The 18660-nt window shown below is 37.7% G+C and overlaps 1 protein-coding gene across 2 annotated transcripts in view; it reads right to left on the minus strand.

The window, feature by feature from the left end:
- Nucleotides 1-996: 996 nt before the first annotated feature.
- Nucleotides 997-18660, minus strand: part of gnao1a (guanine nucleotide binding protein (G protein), alpha activating activity polypeptide O, a) — a 146993-nt gene continuing 129329 nt past the window's right edge. Inside the window, exons 7-8 of one of the 2 annotated variants that reach the window (XM_038293967.1) lie at nt 8567-8720; nt 997-2666 (exon numbers count right to left, since the gene is read on the minus strand). In XM_038293967.1, the coding sequence (XP_038149895.1) occupies nt 2479-2666; nt 8567-8720 (342 nt within the window). In that variant the 3' untranslated portion in view covers nt 997-2478. Of the gene's footprint in view, nt 2667-8566; nt 8721-13158; nt 16660-18343; nt 18498-18660 lie in introns of those variants that run through there. The other variant, XM_038293968.1, reaches the window with a different exon arrangement.

Genomic DNA, 18660 nt, shown 5'->3' on the forward strand with positions numbered 1-18660 from the left:
AACCATTCACTAAAGTAGAGAGGAGGGAGAAAAAGAGAGAAAAAAGCTGCACAGAAAAAAAGCATTCACTGGGTAAATAACAGAACAGAAGTAAGAAAGGAAAAATCATGAGAATAACAGGAACAGAATGCCAAAAAAAACAAAACAAAAAAACAGCTTCATCATGTGATTATACACAGTTTTCTTCTTTTTTTAAATCTAAAAATCAAGAAGGCAAGAAAGAGGTTTCTATATATAGATTGATGAGGGAAAACATAGATCAGGTATGAATAAATAACAAATTTCCAAATCTACTCATTGTGTGTCTGTGTGAGCAATTGTGTATGTGTGAGGTGAGAACTGTGCTTTTCATTATAGACCTGGAAGGTGTGCACTAAACTGAAAAGAGAAAGAGAAGAACAAGGAGCATGACTTTATACAGCGCCGATGTGATAACATGCGGCATCCCTAACTAGCGGATGCAGCGAGAAACGTGCTCTCCCCCAGAAAAAAAAGTGTGGTTTTCTTTCACCCCTCCCCACAAATAATAAAAAATAGATACTGCTATAATATTATATTTAATCGTTCTGAATCAGGCTAAAGTGAGGAGACAGGTCTAATGCACGGGAACAGGCAGAACGGTAAAAGGAGGCGGGGCTGGGAGTGGGGCACAGCTCAGAGCAATATAACACCACCGGATTCCTGGTGGTTCCTCGTCAGCCTGCCCTCCAACCGAAATACTCCACAAAACATTGCTTTATGAAAAAGAAAGAAACGATCTGTAGCTACAAATCACAAGACTGATGATCTTTGATATCATCAGGATGGTTGTTGGTACGTGGTGAAGGCGATGGTCTCTGGTTTTTCGGTCAAAAGTGCAGATATTTGCTCTTTGTGTCGCTGCAGGAATCATAAAATCTACACCTCTTTGCTGAAAAGCTTCATGTGAGCTGTTCCTGCTTGGAAACTTCAACTCACATTTTTTTTCCCTATCATCTTGAATCCCTCCCAATGCCATTCAGAAGCAGATCATCTCTCCCATATAGTTGCTGCTTTCACATTTTTTTTTTCTTTTTTTCTATTTAGCTAAGTTTTGCAGTTTTTTATTAAGCTTTTTGTAGGCCCTTCACAAGCAGCTTTACATTACAGGTTTTAACAATTATAACTTGTCTATTTTATACAAAGTTGAGTATCTCATGCTATCTGAGGTGGGAACGGAGGAAGAGGGCATGAAAATAGGAGAAGAGTTGGGAAAGCTGAAGGGGTGTCTTTGGACCCTGAAAATCCACCAAAGAGAGGAAACGAGGATGGATGGAGGCGTTACATGTGGAAGGAGAAAGAGGATGGCGCGATTGGTCAATAAATAAATTAATAAATTAATTAGTTTCTATAAGTGGAAGAGTGTTATTAGGTTATCATGGGGACAAAGGCAGAGTTCTAATGTACTTGCTTCTAAAAGCGCAGCTATCTACAGCACAGTGCCTCTGTTACATAGCACTGATGTTTCAGTCAGCATGTTTCTCATTGGCTCTCAGGCCAGCTGTGGTCAGCGGCTGGCAAATGACAAAAGGCCAGGATACAGAAACAGGAAACCTGGAATTCCGTACATGGAAACCGGGCCTTGAATGTGAAGATGTTAAAAGTTGATCAAAAATAAAAACAGAGAAAAAGACCTAAATGTCTTCTCAGATGTAAACGCAAAAGTTTATATAGATATAAAAAAAGAAATTAGGTCATTTTTTGATTTTTTTTCATTTTTAGCAGTTGTTTTTTTTTTTAAGGTATTGAACCAACCTGTCAGGTGCTCTTTAGTGCTGTTCACATTTACACATCTTTCTGCAAATAAAAAAGGTTATCAATTTTTTCTAAAAGACCCCCCCCCCCCAAACAAAAGATTTGAAAGGTGAGGCAGAATGTGAGAAATCAGTGTACAGACTCAATAAATATTCACACGATCATCAAAGAAATAAAACAGCATCATCATTTTCAGAGTAACAATACATAGAAAAGTATGCAAGAAAAAAAAAGTACAGACTTTGTTAACATAAAAAAAAAAAATAAGTCGACCACGTGAAAGAGCACGAACGGAGGCTTTTCTCAACTTTGTTCAAGATGGTTTCAAGGCTGCAAGGTTTTCGTTTTTTTTTTTTTACTAAAACTAATTTTGTTTGCTTGGCAACAGATCCAGAAAAAAACATCAGGGGGAATCAGAGCAAAGAGGACACAAGAACTAAAAACATTAAATAGTTTTATATATATATATTTATATTTATATGCATGTTTGCCTATTATTTTAAAATCATCCTCATACCTAGTTGGGTTTTTTTTTTTTGTTGTTGTTGTTTTTCTTGAGAGAATCATCATCATCGCCATCATCATTTCCACAGCAGTGCCAAAGCAAAAAGACAGAGCAAGAGGGGGAGGGGGGGAGGACAGGAAGAATGGGAGAAAAGTGGGGTTGGTGGTAGTGGTGAGGGATTATGGGGTGTGTGGGCACGCTCAGTACAAGCCACACCCTCGGAGGTTGTTGGCGATGATGATATCGGTCACAGCGTCAAACACAACCTGGATGTTCCCTGTATCTGTGGCACAGGTCATGTGACAGTAGATTTCCTTATTTGGAGAACGGTTCTTGCTCTCAAACTGTGCTTGGATGTAAGCTGCAGCATCTTCATAGGTGTTGGGTCCTGGACAGGTGAAAAAAAAAAGATTTAAATTAGAATCTACAGGATTTTAAACTAAATTCTTCCCTATAGAAAGGCGAGAATCCCTGCATGATTTCAAGCTTTCTAAAAAAGATTGCTTGAAAAACTTTGAAACCCTGAAAGAATTTGTCTCTATTACAATAACAGTTTTATAAGTATTGTATGAGGATTGCATGTGGTAAAGTTGCACATGATAGAGAAAAGGAAGGGAAACTTTGCCTGGTTCCCAAACATTCTGGCAAATGAAAACCTAAAATGTGTGTTATGCCTTTGTAGTCTGTCCTCTCTACTCTGGTACCACTAAATAAAATCCAGTTCCACTAAAGTCCTTCAGAAGTTGCCTGTTTATAATGAAATATAATAAACAGGTGCTCTCGGAAGGCCTCAGAAATAAGAACATTGGTGATCAACCAGCATCACAAAGAACCAAGACAGGTCAGATGGGGAGATTCACACAGGTTAGGTTATGCTACAAATGCAAGCCTACGAAGACATTACTGTCCAACTAAACTTACAGGTTGGGGACATAATTTCAGAAGAGGCCCAGAGACCACCGGTAATTCTGAAGGAACTAAACAAAACAAAAATAAATAAATGTTGCAGTCTGCCTCAAGCCTTACAGGAGACTGAGAGCAAAGCTGTGAAGGAAGAAGAGACCAAGAATCCACTTTATTATAAACACGCAAAACGCTGTTTGTGGAGGAAAAATATTAAAGCACATCATTCTGAATACCATCCCCATAATGAAACCCCCATGTTGGGTTGCAACATCATGCTGTGGGGATGCTTTTCTTCAACTGGAGCCATTACAGCAACTCAGCTAACATGTGGAAGAAGCTGCTATTGTCAGGGGGGCAAAATATTATATTTTATGTTGGTCAAAAATGTAGAAAATCCCCAAAAATATATAAAAAAAGAAGTCTTGTTGCTTTCTGATAAATCCAACACAAACCAGTTTGATCCTACACAGATACAAGCTTCATCACAGAATGAGGAAACGACACCCCCTACTCCAGACATGCTGCCCTTGACCACATAACCTTTACACAGACTTGGGATAAATACTCCTCTCCCCAGCTTAAAGGTACAATATTTAATTAACCGGGCTATGGACAATTTATCATATCTACCACTTGGACAAATTATTATTTATTTATCTTTAACAGTTCTAAACTTGATCGAAAACCCATCTGATCTTTCTTTAGTAAACATAAGATTTGTGTTTCTCTGAAATCAAGTTATAGATGTCTGATACTGTTTTACTAGCAAAGCAAGGTTTTAGTTTTTCATCCAAGAGCAAAAACAGACCCTGTTATTCAGTTTCTCTATTAAATTTAATTCAATTCAGTTTATTTATATAGCACCAATTCACAACACATGTTGTGAATGCACATCTCAAGGCACTTTACAATTCAACCAGATCATACAGTCAAATTGATTCAAAGTTTTTTTATCTAAGGAAAACCACCTGGTTGCATCGACTCATTGACTTGACAGCAATCCCTCACACAGCATGCTTGTAGCGACAGTGGAGAGGAAAAACTCCCTTTTGACAGGAAGATACTACAGCAGAATCAGGCTCAATGTGAGCGACCATCTGCCGTGGCCGACTGGGGTTCAAGGAGACAGAAGCAGAGATACCTAAAGAAGCAGATTAATAGGCAACTGTCAATCAGCTCCACAGGCGGCCCCATCCAGGAAACACACAGCCAGGCAGATGAGCTCCGAGCCAGCTCCCATGTCAAAGGATGAAGAGAGCACATCCAGCCAGTCACAGTCAGAGAAACAGGACTACACAGAAGAACAGACTGATCTCAAACATCTATTAACAAAGGTGTTGATGGCAGCAGCTCAGCTGATATTTCTCTCCAGGATGGTGTCACAGCCAAACAGGAACACCCATGTAACTACTATGACAAAAAGCAAAGAGAGCATATTCCTCCAGCTTCTACTGCACCCATTAGGCCAGGGACCTCGGGGTGGTTTTAGATTATGGTATGAGCTCCTTGATGTGTTTATTAATACTATCAAAATTCCCTTTAGGAATAAGGTTCGTTATCTCTTTGATGGTCAATCCCTCTTTCACACTTTCATCTCAACTTAATGACCAAAATGCACCATTTGCTGATCTGTCTGGAAAAATCTCAAACAAGTAGAGAACACAGCAGCTAAAGTCCTCACTGTCCACTAATATTCAGAGTTAATTTGGGTTTTCCAATCAATGATTGTGTGTCAACATAGTCTCTGACCAGTCCTCACTTTATGCCAGAGAAAGGCTGAAGGTCACGGTCATCAATCAGGCCTTATCCTTCATGGGATGCACTGCCAGCTAACATCAGACAAGCATCTTCAATGTGAAAATTGTAATACAAAAAATATATATTATCCATTATTATACGAGAAGAGAAAAAAAAGAGAAAAAATATGTAAAAAACGGTAATAATGTACATAGAGCATCACAATATTAAAGTTTTAGCAAACTGTATCTCCATCCGACTGTTCACTAAGAGCTGCAGAGATTTTCAAGAAATTCCAAAATGCTACAACTGTACATTAAAATAATTTAAAAACTGATCAGACGGAGAGATTTGGTGTGAAATATGTTTCCAAATTTCTGAACAGGACCTTCTTCAGCACAGAGAGGCAGGAGTTTTAATACCTGAGGTTGGATAGAGGGAGAATGTGACGGAGCAAAAAGGAGGAACATGTCAGGACGACTCGCTATGACTGTCAGAGCTGTATGAGGGACAGAACAAGTAGGATCAGCTTGCAGAGCTCAGTGTGAGTGAATGTGTGTGTGAAGTGGCCTTATCACAGCGCACCATGCGTGACTGCCTCCTGCTCTATTACTCACAGTCCTTTTATCCATCATAGCTACATCTGGATTTCACTTCCATGTCAAGGAGTCTTTCTGCTTCCCTCTGATGTTAACTCTCCTGTTTCTGCAGTCTCTCGCTGAAAATCCCACTTTTTATTCTATCATTTCAGCCCTGGGCTTCAGTAAATGCAGTGAAGTGAATCTTTTTTCAGACTGAGGCTTTTTATGTTTCTCACAACATTTCGCTGCTCCTCTCTGCTGCAATCTAACTTGCAGCTGTAATCGGTCTGGTAAGATTTAAAATGCCACATTTCTCAGACAGTTTATAACTCAGAGACCCTAAATCCTCAGCTAGGGGTCCAGTGGACAACTAATGTACTCAATCAGTCAGCTGTTAATCAGCATCAAGAACAGGCCGAAGGTTTGAACACTAAATCTAATTTCCAGAAAATGTCACTCAGCCTATATAGATCAGTTAAGTTCCTGCATCTTCACCAGGTCACAGACCGAGTGAACAATTAATCTTTAGGTTTATTTTAGGATTTAGGCCAAGAGTTGATCTACACTTTCGCAAGATGAAATTCAAGGAATGATTGTGTTTGCTCCTTAGCCAAGAGCTGTTCAAGAAAATAGATCTTCTGTCCGAACATGAAATATAAACCCGTCACTGACAGTCAGAACCACTAAAACATAAAAGGAGAGGGGCCAAACGTTAAATTGTATTCTCTCCAAATGTAATAATAATTAAACTTTATTGATCTCAGCTTGGAGAAATTTAACTTGCTGCCATTGTGTGGCAACCGGGGAGCAGTGTAGGGTTAAGGTTTTCCTCAGGAATGCAGAGTGCAGGAATTAAACATTTGTAATTAAGTTAGCAAAAAGAAAAAAAATAATAATACAACTGATTTAATTCAACCTTAATTTAAGAGGTAGACCTTTCAGAACCGGATGTTTAGCTAGGTCTGAATATTTTTGCATTAAATTTAGTTTACATTAAGTTTGGTGCACAGAAATAAGTCAAGATTTTACCCAGAGCGAATTATCAAAACTGTGTTGATAATTTGGACATGAAATGTAATTTCTATCGATATAAAAATAAATATACATAAAAAAACTATTTTTCATTGTATTAACATTAAAATCATTAAAATGTAAACATAAATAGGACATATCTTCAAGTCTGATGCTTCTTCTGAAAGTTATTGTCTTTACAAAGGCTTCAACTAAAGAAATAAAGTTAAATATGACAATTTTTTTTCTTTATGACTCTTATACTCCATTGAACATGAAACATGTATGGAAGCCAAAACTGGTTGTGAATCGTGGTGATTTAATTGTTTTTAACATCAGGAGCTGCCTGTTTCAAATTTCCAGAAACAAAAGATTTTCTGAGCAGATAAAGTAAGAGAGGATGACGCAAGAAAGGAAAAAACTTCCTGTACTCAGTGTCGTCCTCATCAGGACATTTGGGGCTAATCTGGAAGCAAAGCTTTGATGCTCATAGCTAGAACCAGCTACAATTACTACAGTTTCAGGCTAAAAAATAAATATCTCATAGCCTCAGGAATCCAAGCCTTCTCATCTTCAGATAATAAAAAAAACACAACAGCAAATACCTCAAAAACGCAGGATTGAAGTTTATCTAAATCAAGAGATTAATGGGTCAATAAAGCCGTTGCAACAAGAAAAATTGCCCTTCAGATATTCTTTCCTCTCATGAGGTAATGGACTGATGTAGACTCACGTCTACATCAGTCAAGCCACATTTGGAAGTAACTACCAGCATTCTTATTGCTGGGCATTTATCTTTAGTGTTCTGTTATTAATGTGAAACAAATATGAAAAGTACAGCACGCATAAAAATCAAACACAGACAAAGATCTGAATAACAGACAAAACACATGCCAAGTAAAATGCTATTAGCAGTAAAAATAATGAAAAGTTAGGAAAGGCTGCAAAGCAGCACTGCATAAGTGGACTGCTCCAGACCATCAGGGGTAGAGGATCACTAACTGAAATGGAAATAAGCCATTAATAAAGGTATAATCAGAACTGACCTTCTCTTTCCTTCCCCTAAATAGTCTCAGAGTACTTGTACGTATCCCACTAGTCATCTGGAACACTTCCCGTATGGAGAGCTAGTTGGCAGTTTTAATTAAATGCAGTTGTTTTTTTTCTGTAACAATTTGTCTATGCATGTGTTTTATGGTTTGCAGCGGGTTTGTGTTTACAGCATGTTTTCACTTTGTTACTGTATTTTCTAACAGAGAGGTCACAAACCTTTTAAGAAGTTGCATCTCTGGCCCGTCAGTCCGAAAAATATTTTGTAAAAGTCTTTCGTTCTTTCTAGTCATAATGGATATTGCTTTGGAGCTCTCTGATGGCGTCACAGTCTCTTTCCATCATCTACTCAGACCTTGAAAGGAAGAGAACTCTGCAGTGCTTAACATGTTGCGCTGTGATCTTTCTTGACCTCCTGGATAAATAATCAGTGTATTCTTGGAGTAATTATGGTAGCACGGCCTCTACGAGGGTTTACCTTTGTTGCATGTTTTCACCAGGATAATGGTTCAATGTGATTCAAAGCCTTGAAAAGGATTCTGAAACCAGAGCTATTGATATTGCGCAAAGATTTGCTTACTTAGCAAGATTAAATCAAGATCAAGATTAAATAAATTGGAAGACCATACTTTATTGAGAAGGATGGAATATTTTCTTTTTCTTTAACAAATGAAATTAATATTTTGACAGCCTTTTTGTAGTTACTGGGGTTTTTTATATTTATATTTGTTTGAAGCAACAAAGCAAATAAGAAATCAGTAAGTTAGGAAATACTTTTTTCGCAACATTTCAAAGGAAACTATCCATGATTCCATCTTATTTAATATTAAAACATCTAAAAATATTCTGTATCAGCCAAAAAGATTAGACAATTAACAATTTAGAATTATGCTTTTTTTTTTTGCTGTGCTGTGAACAAAGTATTTCACTTCCTGTTGGCTTCACATCGGTTCCTGTTTCCTCTGCTGCTTATCATTTGTAACGTTTGCTTCACTTTTCTCACCTGTGTACTCTGGGAAACAGATGCTGAGTGCAGACTTCTTAATCTTCTCTGCGAACAGATCCTTCTTGTTGAGGAAGAGGATGATGGAGGTGTCGATGAAAAACTTGTTGTTGCAGATGGAGTCGAAGAGCATCAAAGACTCGTGCATGCGATTCTATTGAGGAGGAAGGAGAGGAAGGGGGGAAACAACGAGGGAATGGAGAAGGAATAAAGAGTTGAGAAAATTGGATTAGGCAAAAAGGTGAAAAAAGGAGAACAAACAAAGATCAGGAAAGAGGATGAGGAGAAAGAAGAGTTTTCAAAACTAAATGCTAGTGATCAGAAATGAACATATTTACACAATAACAAATGCTTGGCAGAAGAATGATTTAAAAAAAGGAAACTTCTGTAGAATTAATGCTTCAACATTTTCTACAGGCGCTCTGTTTCATTCGTCTCACACTCAAACTCCTTCCTTTACTTGTTTACGGAAATCCTTTCAAATAAATAATTAAGGCGGTGTAAAATAATCCCAAAAAGAAATCTGACGGAGACGAGAAGCAAAGGACAAGATCAAAACTATTAAAATGGAGGAGACATTTTAGGAAGAGAAATAATCACAGATTGCCGGTTGCTTATGTGATGCTTTATTATCATTGTCTCATGTATAAATACAATGTACAATAAATTATCAACACAGAGGAGTTGCAACACAACCAGTTGCACACATACAGTATAGACACATCCACAGACAGTTTGTGCATGCTTTGCAGTACCTGGACAGTGATTACAATGTTAGTTGGCATGGGCATTGGTCTGGATGTCAAATCAGTGTGAGCATAATAAGAGAAGGCATATTTGATACACTGGAGTTAAATCTACCCTCCAGAGTGCATTAATGGAGCCAGGAGCCATGCAGCTCCATGGTTTCTACCCTGCGGTGCAGCAAGCTTCTCCTCAGCTCTGTAAACCTTTAAGTGCTCATTAAGGCAAAGTGGCAACTGTATATCATCAGACTGCTCATAAGGGCATGAAGGCAAGGTCAGGATGGGAGCTTGTTTGAATCTAGTATGGAAAACATTTGGCACTTTGTTTTAGGTCTTCCATCTGGCTAACGATGTGGCATTTCAGCAGTTTGTTGTGCTCATGTTAGCAGGCGAAACAAAAAGTGTGATTGTGTTTCTCGGCTGCCCAGAGGAGCAGCCACACAGCCTTTGTTATCGAAACGGATGACTTAATATCTGATTTGCAAAGAAATTCTGATTCTGAAACAACAAAGACACTTGACCTTTCTTGCACAGCTTTGGACTCTCTTTCTGCAGCTCACACAGATAAGGTATTTAACACTGCACATCGAACAATATTTTTTGACCACCCTCATATTGGCTGTCAGACCTCAACTCCCCGGTTTATACACAGACAGTAATTGACTCATTCTTCTTCTCTCTGAAAAGAGAACCGACATCAGTCCTGTCTTCTTCCTATAAACTGCTAATTGCTTTGTTCCTGCAGTGGGACACATTATTTTGAAACAAACAATTGGATGTGCTCTAGGTTTAAGATAAAACAAGCAGCTCACAACGTTAAATCAAACCAAGCAAAACAGAGTCTTGAGAATGTGTTGGTTCTTCTTTGTTTATTAAACAAACCCCTTTCTACAATGTACTGATGGGTTAACATCAAAAACCTATGTTCATATTAGGGTGTGATTTAAAATAAAAATTAAAAAAACTATTAGGACGTAATCTTTACAAACATTAAACTATGGGGTGTTCTATTATATTCATATTTTCTCATATAATTTCTTAAATTTATTTGGAACATTATCTTCTTTCCTTACATTTTGCAACATTATTAAACTTGGCTAAAAGATACAAATCTAAAGGAAAAGATGAGAACCTATATGAGTAATAATAAACCTTTAAAATTGTTGCATTGTAAAGATAATCTTGAAATAAGTAAAAATGTCTTAAGTGTATTTACCTTTGATTAGAGTGTGTAACTAAGATAATTTGAAGATGTAATGAGATTTTTAACTCTTAAAATAAGATAATTAGTTAAAATGCAATTGAAATAAGACAATGCAATGTTTTTTCTTATTTTAAATGTAAATTGTCTTGTTCCATTGGCAAAGTGTCTCACCTACCTTCTAAATTCAAGAAACAAATCCACCTATTTTAAGAAAAAATAAAACTTATTTAGGTTTTTGCTGTGTAGGGTTTAACACACTCTTAAAAAGAAAGAGAAATATTTCCCTGAGAATGACATGTCTGTTCTCATCATCCAGCAACCAGCGGCTACAATCTAGTATTACTTCCTCTTCAGAAATATGCAGTATACAGAAACTCATCTGGTAAAAATGAGAACTAATGCTGCACTCCATCCTACTTAAACCCTCATTAGAATACTGTGTATGCGTGCTTCAACAGTTACACTGCAATGTTGCCTCTTTATGCATTTCTACTCGACAGCACAGACAATTCAATCACCGACTGAGCTGGGATGCCACAGAATTTTTGGCCCGTGCCAAAAAAAAGTACATGCTTTGATTCACATACACCAAGTAAAACCCAAATGTACAGAATCAGCTAAATTATATAATCTAAATGCTTTTTTCTTTTTAACCACAGCATGCTTGAAACTAAACTTGAAACTAAAAGTGAAAATTATTATCTGATTGATTTGTTTAATCTAACTGCTCAATAACACATATACAGGACTACATTTTAATTCCCTGATGGTCTGTTGATGTTTCTATTTGAAAAAATTTTTTTTTTTGAAACTGACAGCACAGAAAAATAATGTAGCCAGTCAAGATGCGGAGGAAGGACGTGAATTCCCCACCAGTGATCCAAGTTGTCTGCTCACACACTGCATCAAACAATTCCACTTCATTTCCTAATGTTTCAGACCCGTAAAAAAAAAGATATCGCATAAAAGGTGCATTGAAAGCAGGTTCAAGTTAAAAACGGATGGAAAAAGGCCAGTGAAATGGCCACAGGTCACACTGCGTCTTTCAGGTTCAGAAAGCTGTTGGTTTCTCATCAGCCCTGCTTTGAAATGACAACAAAGCAGCACAGTGTATAAAACACTGTAACAGCTGCAGTCATAATCTGTTTATTAGCCCTCCTAAATGGTTTAATCTCAATAAATCAGTCATAAAAAACATTAAAAAAACCCTAAATTTAGTGTTTAAATACAGAAATATTTTCTTATTGGAAGTAATCAGCCTTGCCACTGAGCACAAAATGCTGGAAATGCATCAACAATTTTGAACTGCCTATGAAACAAGTATCATTTGGTTGGGATATAATTTCCATGTTGATTTCTATTACCAAAAGTGAGCTAATTAGTTTAAATTTACAAGCTAAAAGTAATTCAAAAGCTTAGTTTATATGCTGTCAACCCAGCTTGTATGTTTTTTGCTGTTAGCAGCACTCTAGCCATTTTTTTTTTATAGATCTCAACCATAACCTGTCCCTAGTTCCAAAACAAGCCTTAAAATAGATTAAAATATGAATCTCGCTTAATTTCACTTGAGAAAACAACAGTTTGGAAAATACATGTTTCTGCTAAATGGAAAAGGGTAAGATAGTGGCCTAAATAACATAATATCAACTTAAAAACATATGATTGAAGAGCCGAACAGTGCAAAAATATGACATACTACGAGGGGCTTAATTATGCATTCTAAAGTAATTACCTTTATGCAGTGTGAATAACTGCTGAAATACCTCCATTTATCCTAACTTTAAGACCAGCTATTTATCCAACACTTTTAAATGCCTTAAGACTCAGATATTGGAGGCAAGGTCATCAGTGGGAGCTATGTTACAGTAGATGTTTTCCACTCAGACAAGTTTGGACAAACTGCACATCCTCTTGGTAACAGCCCTTAAATAATGTTTGAGACGTACGCTAAGATATTTCCAAAGACAAACATGAACTTTAAAACAATGTGCTGTAACCAAAGATATACCAACTACTTAAATCTTGAAATCAAAAAATTATTTACAGAAATCCATATAGATGTAGGCAACAAAAAAACAAACACTAATTATACAATTTAAGTACAAATTATGTGTAACCTGTGAACAAATTTAGGGTTATACTATTAATGGTGCTAAGCTTAAGAATATCTCCATCGGCCTCAACAACGCTTAAAGCAAACTGATAAGAAATGGCTCAAATCAAAGGCCCAAGGCAAATAAAGATGTGCACAGGGAAAAATCAGCAGGACATTTTTCTGCAACCATCTTCAGCTGGCTTCTTTTTAGAATTGGAGTTAGCAAGAATGGCTAACACAGGCTACCTCAGCAGCATAGCAATAGACTGCTAAAACTGAACCCATAAAACTATCCATCCATCCATTTTCTGTCACGCTTATCCCAAGTGGGGTGAGGGGTGCTGGTGCTCCAGGGCTAGGGGTGAGAGACGGTGTAAGCCCTGGACTGGTCGCCAGTCCATCGCAGGGCCTCATACAACTAAGGACTTAAAAATATTACATGGACACTTAAAAAGAAAACCAACGAAAAAACAACAAACTGTGCTCCTATGGTACCATTGAATGTTACAGGCCCTTTTGGTTCCAAAATTTAAACAGAAAACCCACATTTTTAACAGATCAACATTCTTTTAATGAAACGGCAATAAAGACAGTATATTAATTTGGATATGGAGCCCCAGTGGGTGAACACATTTAACAAAAGCCTACAAAGCTATGCAGCTTCATAGAGAGGAGAGGATGGCCAGCTTCATCATTACTAAATAAATGTTTTTTTTTTTGTTCTTTTTATTAAATAAGAAATTACAAAATTTTATCTACCTGGAGATTATCCTTAAAATGGTGTATCTTTAAAAAACATTATATAATAGATCATTATTCCACAACAAACAACAGTTTTTCTGTTTGCCAAAACGACCTGAATCCATCTGATGCTTTTAGCAGCAAATGATAGAGACATTTGGCAAATGAAGGTGTTGTGACATTTCAAAAAAACCCAAGGGCTTTTAGTGCCTTCAGTACATGTGTGTGCATTGGTCTGTGTTTGCGGTAGTGTAAAGGGTAGACAGGTGCCTTGTGGGTAATTAATCCACCAAAACTAGCTCCAGCACTCCACCCGTGAGCCGATGTTGTAACTAATACAGCACATACACATGCATGCATGCAAGTTTGCACGCTGACCTTTTCTGCTCTGGTAAATGACAAACACACACACAGTTTACTGGATGCAATCAGCAAACGCAGACACTGAAAATCCACATGCAGACTCATGCAGAGCAGGCCTATCAACAGCCTGGGGGGACTTCACTGCCTCTAATTAGGAAATTTGTTACAAATGTGGCAAACGAGGCAATGGTGCCATCTACCTGTTTAAATAATGCACCCCACCTGTCCGAGTATAGCAGGATGGGAGTGATGAATGATGCACTATGCGCAATGAAATCAAATTTACTAAGGAGCACTAACAGCTGCAAACCCACTCAGATCAGACTGTTTAATCGAAGCAACTTTAAAGAGGATTCTGCAAATCCTTCCTAAACATGTTAACAATATTTCTTAATTTAAGCAGCTCATATCTGTCTACATTATTCAGGATATAATCTTTAAAATCTCACCCCTGGCTTTTTACAGTGGACAATAGGAGTATTATGAAAGCAACCAAAGATAATGGTGTGGTCTCAGGGCAGGGGGAAATCGATGCTTTCATCCAGCCACTAGCTAAGAACTGTCTGCCTGAGTCAGCAGCAGGTTTTGTTAGCCCTTTGTTTTAAGTGGTTCTATAATGGACCCGTGCACGATGCAACATGAGTCCTGTGGAGAAGAGACAAAGATGGCATCCTCCTCTCCGCTCCGATCCTGGTTTCCTTCCTTTAATTCCTAATTTTCTAGAAAATAAAGAGGCGCATAATCATCTGATTATGTTTTAATTAGGAATATTGGAATTTCTATAGGAATTCAAAAATAATTAAAGCACCCCAGGTCACTTTGCATTTACAATATAGATGGCCTTTAATGAGACTCAAAGACTACTATTATATATTAGGCAAATATAAGCAGATGTTTGAGGAGCCCCACTGCATCAATGCATGCCCTAAAAGTAAATTATTTTAAACAGATTTTCACTCTATATCATGGGAATAAAGCATTTCTCACCATGCACAAAACATTTTTTCTTTTTCTCAGGATTTTATTGCCAGCTGTTCGGTCCAGTGTAGATCGGCAACGGGATCATAATACGTCACTGAGATTTTTTTGCCTACTCCACAGGAAAAATGGCGGGTTATTATTCCACAGTTAAAATAGTTCAAAGTATTTTTAACAGCTGTTTTTTCTTAACTGTGAGTTGAAGAGTTACTTTCTTTTGATAAGACTGAGAGAAACTTTTTAGAGCAATCAGTATACAGTATAGGGTGGAAGTTGAGAAAAACTTAAAGGACTAAATACATTTTTTTTAATATTACAAACTATATAAATTAGTGATGTCTACATGTCCCAGGCATAATTTTAACAATTCACCACACATTTGTTGAAATGCTGTTCTTGTGTTTAAAGTCGGTGGTTTGATGACCTCCTCAGGTTAAAAATGGGGCCACTGCATCCGGTTTTTCCTATTAGTTTAGCCAAGGAAGTGACAAACGGCTCTACCCTGGGCAGCCGCTCTCTGCTAACAACATATTGAATGAGATTCTTATCAAAAATAAAATCCAATCATGGTTCTCCTTGTAAAAAAAAGTGGAAATTTATTACATTTGGATGAAAACATCTGTGCATTATCAGTTATCAGTTCTAGTATGATTTGATATTAGTTTTGTTTCATTCTGTCACATGATCTACACAAAAAAAAAGGAAAATAGAAAATGCTTCAAATTTGGACATAAATGAGTGTGTCTCTTTTCTATTCTAAAATAATTAAGTTTATCTTATTTTATATAAATCAAAAACATTTTATTTATCCAGAGTGTTTGTTTCAGATGTTTATTGATGAATGTAGCAGGTCTTAGCAGCCACATAATCTCTGAGCGGTGGCTCACACCGGTAAAGCTCAGGGATTCAGGCCTCCAAGACTCTGGATCAAGATTTATTTTAAGTTCTGATTTATGCACCATATTAGAATTTTCTGGTTAGTTATGCTGAGGTTTTGTAAGAGCCGGAATCTTGAAGATGCTAAATTATGTGATTTTAATTTAAATAATAATAATTTTTATCAAAAGAGTAATTCTTTACACTTTAGAGAGGAGTAACAGTCTCTTCAGCATAAGTAGAAATTACTCAGATAAATTCTCTGTGTAGCAACCTAGGATGTTGAAACTCATACGCTGGAGAGGTATCATGGCTAACACAGGAATGTTTCAATTATAAGATGGAAAATCCCACACTTTTGCTAGACTTTGTCTTTAGAGAGCTCGCTAACTGCTGTAAGTAAAACAGACCGGCACTATTTTGTTTTCTCTTGATGTATTAATTTACTGTAGCGCCAAGGGTTCCACAATAAAGGAAGTGCAACTGTTTCAATGAGATGCAAATTCTCAGTAATACAAAAAAAAAAAAAATAGGTTAATCATATGAGCTAGAATAATACTTTACACATGCTGACCTGTGGGTTGTTGAGGAACTGGGTTTTTTTTTTATGGCAAACAGAACTATAAAAAGGTCAAAAAAGTGAAAAAAAAACAAATAACAAAAAACATGATGTAGGGAAGGTTGTCAAGAACTAAATAAGGCAAAGACGCCAGCAGAAGCTTTGACCAACCAGCGAATGAGTGAAATCAAGCTGGAACATGGTTTGCTCTGTAGTAAAGGAGGACACAGCTCAGGCACAGCGTTTGACCAAATGTCACACGGCGACACCAAGCCAATCAGTCCCACACGGGTTACATGACTAGGTGCCACAGAAATAAAGCATCTGACCATCCTTGGCAGCATCAGTATAAGCCACACCCCCTCAGGTTGGTGGCTATGATGACGTCTGTGACAGAATCAAACACAAACTGGATGTTGTTGGTGTCCGTGGCGCAGGTCACGTGAGAGTACACCTCTTTTTTGGTGGACTTGTTCTTGCCTTCATACTGAGACTTGATGTAGGCGATTCCTTCGTCGTAATTATCCGGACCTGCAGTTGGGACATAGAGGAAACACAGTGGGAGTTACGATGCAGCTTTAAAAACACTTTTCATCCAAACAGTTCCCCGTTCCCTCCGTCAGCACTATTTTGTGATTTTTTTATGAAAACAGAAAACCTTAGCCTTTCAAGCTCAGCAAACATTCTGCTGAGGTGTGCCAGGCTCACTGCCAGCAGGCTTTAATGAATATAAAACATGGACAACTGTCTGAGACTGGCTGGAACAGAGTTAGGTACAGTAAATTGAAAGTTATGGTAGGTAATATGTCCTGTATTTGTTGCTGCAGTTTGCTGTTTTCTGTATTATTAATACGAACCAATCAGCAGCTACAGTATCTACAATCTGACATTTCTGGCCACCTGAAGCTAAAAACAGTGACTGGAGCAATAACTCTACAGTCAGTGTGGGGATCAGTTTCACACCAAATCCAAAATCCACTGTGTCCTTTAGTTCCACTTCATGTTTAGCTGATAGGGTGAGGACCGTTTTCTGCCAGCTCTTGGCTTGCTTTCCTTTGTTCTCATGCTTTTGAGATGAGTCTGATCTCAGTGACCGGACTAATTTTTTGGTCCAAGCGTCTCTGATGTCTCAGTGGCTCTCGGCTATTAGCAACGCTGTCTGGCTGCTTCAGCAGGAACTTGGTCAGAGTCCGGCAAGTGGGAAGGGATGAAGAGGGGAAGGGACAGCTTTGGAATTCTAATCCCTTCTTTCTCACAGTCTTGCTTCCTTTTCTTTCTGCACCCTTCTTTCCCACAGTCCTTTTTTTTTTCTCTTATTGCCTTGCCACTACCGCTCTCATGCACTTTCACCTTTTGTTGTTTTGTCTTGTGTTCTCGCACACCCAGGTTCCAGGAGCTTGAATCCTTTTTTTTTTTTTTACCTCTGCTAAGGAGGTCATGTTCTTAGGAGAACTTGTGTGTCTGTTTGTCTGTCTGTCTCTGTAAAGGATAACTTGAAACGTTTTTAATACATTTTTTTTCATCAGAAGCATCTCATGCTAAGGAACTATCCATTACATTTTGGTGATGATCCAGATCATAATCTGGATACAGGATTTTTTTTTTTAAAGATTCTCTAACATTGTGAGATAGGGATATTTGATTGAACAAGCAGTTCCCCACTACACCTGAGGGTGGCAGTAGTGAGTATTGACAGACGCAGGTATTTTACTGAAGACAAAAATTATTGAAAACTTATGAATAGATTATATGACTTTTTTTTTTACAAGAGCTTTGCCTCATTGCAAGGAACAATTCGTTTAAATTTGATATGCAAGTTTTAGCTATAGGTAAGACACAAATTCACAGTTTGGGGTGAACGTTGCTGCTTGGTGATGGTCTACGTTCTGCTTTTTTAGTAGTTGTAATTTTTTTTTACCTCATCTTTGGTCAGTTTTAATTTTGATTTAGTCTCTTACAAGAATAAGGATTAGCACCAAAGCATTCACCGTGTCACATATTGTTGCCTGTCCTCAAAGGAAGGCGCCTTTCTCTTGATTTTGTTCTAAGATTTGCTCAGAAACCTGCCTATGTAAGTAGTGACCAGATTAGCTGAGCATAAAACATGAGCCTTAAGATTTTAAATGATCTGATCCCTTAGGTAGAAAAGTGGGCGGCCTTTCAATATTTAAATCGGGATCCAGCAAACAATGACCATTCACTGTGAAGGATGTACCGTTGTATTCAGGGAAGCAGATGGTGAGCGGAGACTTGATGATCTTGTTTTCGAACAGGTCCTTCTTGTTGAGGAAGAGAATGATGGAGGTGTCGTTAAACCACTTGTTGTTACAAATCGAGTCGAAGAGCTTCAGAGACTCGTGCATGCGGTTCTGCAGGAGAGAGATCAGAGCAGGTCAAAAGGTAGAGAATGACATTAGGGGACAGAAGAAACTCGTGGCACCCAGCGGTCATAAAAAAAACAAAAAAAAAACATGGAATAATGATGATATAAACATCAAGTAATTTGAACTGAGGGAAGAACTGATGAAAGTT

Source organism: Cyprinodon tularosa, unplaced genomic scaffold, assembly GCF_016077235.1.
Source record: "Cyprinodon tularosa strain WSP-4 unplaced genomic scaffold, ASM1607723v1 ctg332, whole genome shotgun sequence".
Classification (NCBI taxonomy): domain Eukaryota; kingdom Metazoa; phylum Chordata; class Actinopteri; order Cyprinodontiformes; family Cyprinodontidae; genus Cyprinodon; species Cyprinodon tularosa.